This window comes from Microtus ochrogaster, chromosome 18 (assembly GCF_000317375.1).
Source record: "Microtus ochrogaster isolate Prairie Vole_2 chromosome 18, MicOch1.0, whole genome shotgun sequence".
NCBI classification, from domain to species: Eukaryota; Metazoa; Chordata; class Mammalia; order Rodentia; family Cricetidae; genus Microtus; species Microtus ochrogaster.
Genome location: NC_022020.1, coordinates 55526389 through 55530973, shown reverse-complemented (window position 1 = coordinate 55530973; position 4585 = coordinate 55526389). Strand labels below are relative to the sequence as shown.

Sequence of the window (4585 nt, the reverse complement as noted above, 5' to 3'; positions counted from 1 at the left end):
AAAAAAAAAAAAAACATTTAATTTTGCTTCTTGTCTTAAGGGAGGGAAACAGTCCTCCCAAGTGTGGAAGACATGGAGACCGGAGTAGGAGGTGGCCCATTCTGTCAGTTGCAGTTAGGGAGCAGAGATGATATATCTATTAGTGAGGTTGTTTTCTTGATGTTTTGGTTTTTAAGTTCTTTATATATTTTGGTTATTTGTCCTCTATTGGATCTATAGCTGGCAAACATTCTTATTGATTTAATGTGTCTGTTTTAAACTAGTTTTGGACTATAAAATAATAGTTCACTCCATTTCTGATAGCACTTAATTCTGAGTGACTCTCCCATTTTAAATGTCAGAGCTTTTCTGCGTTGACTTTGAGATACTTATTTGGGTGTTCTTGAACATCTATTGCTTATTATATACCATTTCCTATGGTACTTACAGTTACTAAAGTTGCTGGTACTCAAGCCTGGTGTTCCTGGCTCACAGGGAGACACAGCTGATACCTGCTTGCCAGTGAACATAGTATCTCTGGGGCTTAAGGAACAGCTTGCATTTGCTTTGAAGAAAAGAAAGACAGTACTCCTCTCGAGGCATGCAGTGCATAGCTTAAACTTCCTTTCCCTTGAAGATTTTCTCCAGATTTTCCAGGAAGGATTCCAGGGAGGAATGTCTGCTGGAAGTTGCTTAAAGACTTCTCGGTCAACACCCAAGTGCAGCCCAACACTTCAATAAAGAAGAGTTCCATCATCTCAAAGACATGTTAATACATGCTATAATTCTGGTTTTCCATTTATATTTTTAGAGTGTGCCATGATGGAAGGAGGCCCCATACTATAAGATTGGTCATCCGTCGGTATTCTCCGAAACACTGTAACCGCGAGAGTCGTCAGTGCCCGATTCCATCCCATGTCATTCAGAAGCTGGGGACAGGTATGGGCTAGTTTTCTAAGACTGTGATTGGCATACTGACTGCTTCAAAAAGTAAACTTTGAATTTGAAACACACTATATAAAAGTATTTTCATGTGATTTTCAAAAATTACTTTAATTTTACCAGGCATTAACTTTAAAAAACATTTTAATAGATAATAAAAGTAAATTCTCAGTTATTCACTCAGTAAATACTTAACTAAAAATATATCCCAACTTCAAAGGGTACAAAACTAAAATAACTGTGTAGAATACATTTAGTAAATATTGTCAAATTTCCAATGACCCCAATTTAGATTTTAGTTTCTTAATATAAGTCATGTAAATATTGTTATGATTTGAATTCATATTAGGATGCACTTGCTTATTATATCCTTCAACATCTACTTAGGAAATTATGATGCGGTGACTCCTCTGGTTGACATCCTTATGAAACTCTTCCGAAATATGGTGAACGTGAATCTGCCGTTTCACCTGACTCTTCTCAGTGTGTGCTTCTGCAACCTGAAAGCACTGAGTGCCGCTAAGAAGGGGCCCATGGATTTCTATTTAACATCGTCTCTGTCAACCACGGCCCACTCCGGCAAGCGCAGTTTTGTGAGTATACCCTTACTTCACCGCTGTGGCTCAAAACGCCCTGCACATTTGTATTTAGTGCTATTTGGAGATTCTTTGTGGTGTCACTGTTTGGACGATCCACCTGTTTGTAGTTCCTATTACAGCATGGCCGCTGGCCTGAAATATATCGTAATCTAAGAGGCAGGGCAAGCATCAGAATAAAAGAGACAAGCAGTCTGGCGCTTCTGTTCGGGAAGTGTCAACACATTTTCTAGAGGAATATAAGAATATTGTGAATTGTCTTATAGATATAAACATATCTGGAAATTAATTACTATTGAGTTAAGATTGGGATAGTATAATAATTGTTCAGCTGTAATTGAGTGTGTGGACATTTTATGATGCATAAAATTGGAAGGGAAATTCAAATGCAAAAAATGAGGGCTGGAGAGATAGCTCCGAGGTTTAAGCAGGGCCTGCTCCCCAGTTCAAGTCCCAGCCCATATATATAGTGGCTCATAATCACCTGTAGCATGAGATTTGGTGCCCTCTTCTGGCCTGCAGGGATACGTGCAGGCAGAAAATGTATGCATAATAAACAAAACCATTTGCACGCCACACACGTGTACGCACACACACCTCGGAGCTATCTCTCTAGCCCTCAAATATATTATTTTTTAAAGCATAACAGTACACTTATATAAAACTTAAATACTCTCAAGTTTGCACAATTTTTCTTAAAATTTTTGCATTTGAATTTCCCTTCCAGTTTTATGCATCATAAAATGTCCACACACTCAATTATAGCTGAACAATTATTATGCTATCCCAGTCTTAACACAATAGCATCATTGTATCATTTAGTTTATAGAATTGGCTGTTGAACCACATGATTGTTGAGGTCCTTTCCTTATGCATATTTTGTCTCCTACTCAGTGCTAACTAGCAAGGAAAATATGAATACCATGATAAATGACACAGACGTGTAACTCACTGCTACCTGGCACTGGCAGCAAAAGACTGAAGGTGTTGAGCAGGTTGAAATTGCTGTGAGTCGCTAGCTGCAGGGATGCATCAGCATCAGTGATATTTCAGGTGTGTAGACTCCTAAATTCTGCTGTTCTCCTTGTGTTCCAGAAAGTTAAAGACACCCACAATGACGACGTTTACAAGGAAAAAGAAGCAAACTGGGAGCGTCTACCAAGTAGAAGAATTGAGAGTTCAAGAGCCGGGAAGTCTCCGTCAGATGCTCCGTGTGTTTCTAAAGACAGAGACACGAGTGACTTTCCCCTCCCGGCACTTCCTGAGGGTGTTGACCATGAAGTCTTTAAGCAACTTCCAGCAGACATTCAAGAAGAAATCCTCTCTGTGAAATCTGGAGAAAATCTTCAAGAGAAAGGAAGTTTAAGCTGTGCACTGCATGCCTCGAGAGGAGTACTGTCTTTCTTTTCTTCAAAGCAAATGCAAGCTGCTTCCTTAAGCCCCAGAGATACTATGTTCACTGGCAAGCAGGTATCAGCTGTGTCTCCCTGTGAGCCAGGAACATCAGGCTTGAGTACCAGCACCCCCCACCCACCCTGTGGAAAGGATTGTTCCTATTATATAGATAATCGCTTAAAAGATGAACGCATGAGCCAAGGACCTAGAGAGTCTCAAGGATTCCACTTTTCCAATACAAATCCCACTGTTTCAGTTTTTCATTCATTTCCAAATTTGCAGAGTGAACAACTTTTCTCCAAACACCGCCCGGCAGACAGCCCCAGGCAGACAGTTGCCACCACCTCTCATCAAGGACTAGGAGAGAACAGAGAGCAAGATTCCGCTGATGACAGAATGTCTTTCCCGCCTGACATTGATCCTCAGGTTTTCTATGAGCTACCAGAAGAGGTCCAAAGGGAACTGATGGAGGAGTGGAAGACGGCAGGAGCCGATTTCCAACCTGTACACAAATAAGCGTGCTCAGGAAGAGGCCCAGGAAGCAAGGGAGGCATCGTTCTCAGATTAGCTTTCCATAAGCTCTTCTTAATTAAACACTAATGTTCAATGATGCAGAAATCCTAGTATAAGATGTTCCAGACAAAGCAGGAATGGGTGCAGGAAGTAAGTTCTAGTGTAAAGGGGAAAAATATCCATAATGTGATAAAAATGCTATCTTCCTGTTATTTCTACAGCTGTTTTATACCATTTTCAAATAAAAAGAATATCATGGTCAACAACCGTAGGTTGTGGGACAGATGCTTTACACCTGCAAGCAAACTACGCTCATCACAGCATCTCAATGCTCTAGGAAAGAACAGGATTTTGTTTTTTGTTTTTGTGTGTGTTAACTGTGCTGTGTCTCAAAGTCAGTCCATAACATCCAAATAGTAAATAATTGTGTCAGTTTCAAAAGGCAAATCTTTGGCCAGATTACCAAATATAATTTAAAAGTTGGCTTGATTTTTGATTTTGAAATAATATCCTACTGTATAACCCAGACCAGCCTCAATTTTGTGATCCTTCTGCCTCAGACCCTGGGTTTTTGAGACTACATCTGTGTGCACAAATCAACTTTTGAAGAATTTACTTTGTGTGTTCAGTGTGTGTGTATGTGTGTGTGTGTTTGCATGCATATGTGTTTGTGTGTGTGTCTGTGTGTGAGTTCATGAAAGCCAGAAAGGGGATGTAATCCCTTTAGGTTGGAGTTGCATGTTTCTTTGTGAGCTACCAACTATTGGAACTGGAGTCTGAACGCTAGTCCTCCGATAGAGCTGTAGACACTCTTAACCACTAAGCCATCTCTCCATCCCCATCATTGGCTTTTAAAATAGCAATTAGAGCATACCACAGTGCATTTACTAAATACTGAATGAATGAACATTGTGGCCTGTTAACCTTAGGGATTGTAGGTGAGAGAGGATTATATGTTGTAGAGCAGTGGTTCTCAACCTACCTAATACTGTGACCTTTATTATGATCCCTCATGCTGTGGTGACCCCAACCATAAAATTATTTTTGTTGCTACTTCATAACTAATTTTGCTAATTTATAAATTATAATGTAAATATCTGTGTTTTCCAGTGGTCTAGCTAACCCCTGTGAAAGTCTCTTAACACACAAAGGGGTTGCAA

The 4585-nt window shown here is 39.9% G+C and overlaps 1 protein-coding gene across 2 annotated transcripts in view; it reads left to right on the top strand.

The window, feature by feature from the left end:
- Positions 1–3941, top strand: part of Poli (DNA polymerase iota) — a 17266-nt gene extending 13325 nt beyond the window's left edge. For both annotated transcript variants that reach the window (XM_005356246.3, XM_026783650.1), the window contains exons 8-10: positions 791–918; positions 1309–1514; positions 2613–3941. In XM_005356246.3, the coding sequence (XP_005356303.1) occupies positions 791–918; positions 1309–1514; positions 2613–3428 (1150 nt within the window). In that variant the 3' untranslated portion in view covers positions 3429–3941. The remainder of the gene's footprint in view (positions 1–790; positions 919–1308; positions 1515–2612) is intronic.
- Positions 3942–4585: the final 644 nt, after the last annotated feature.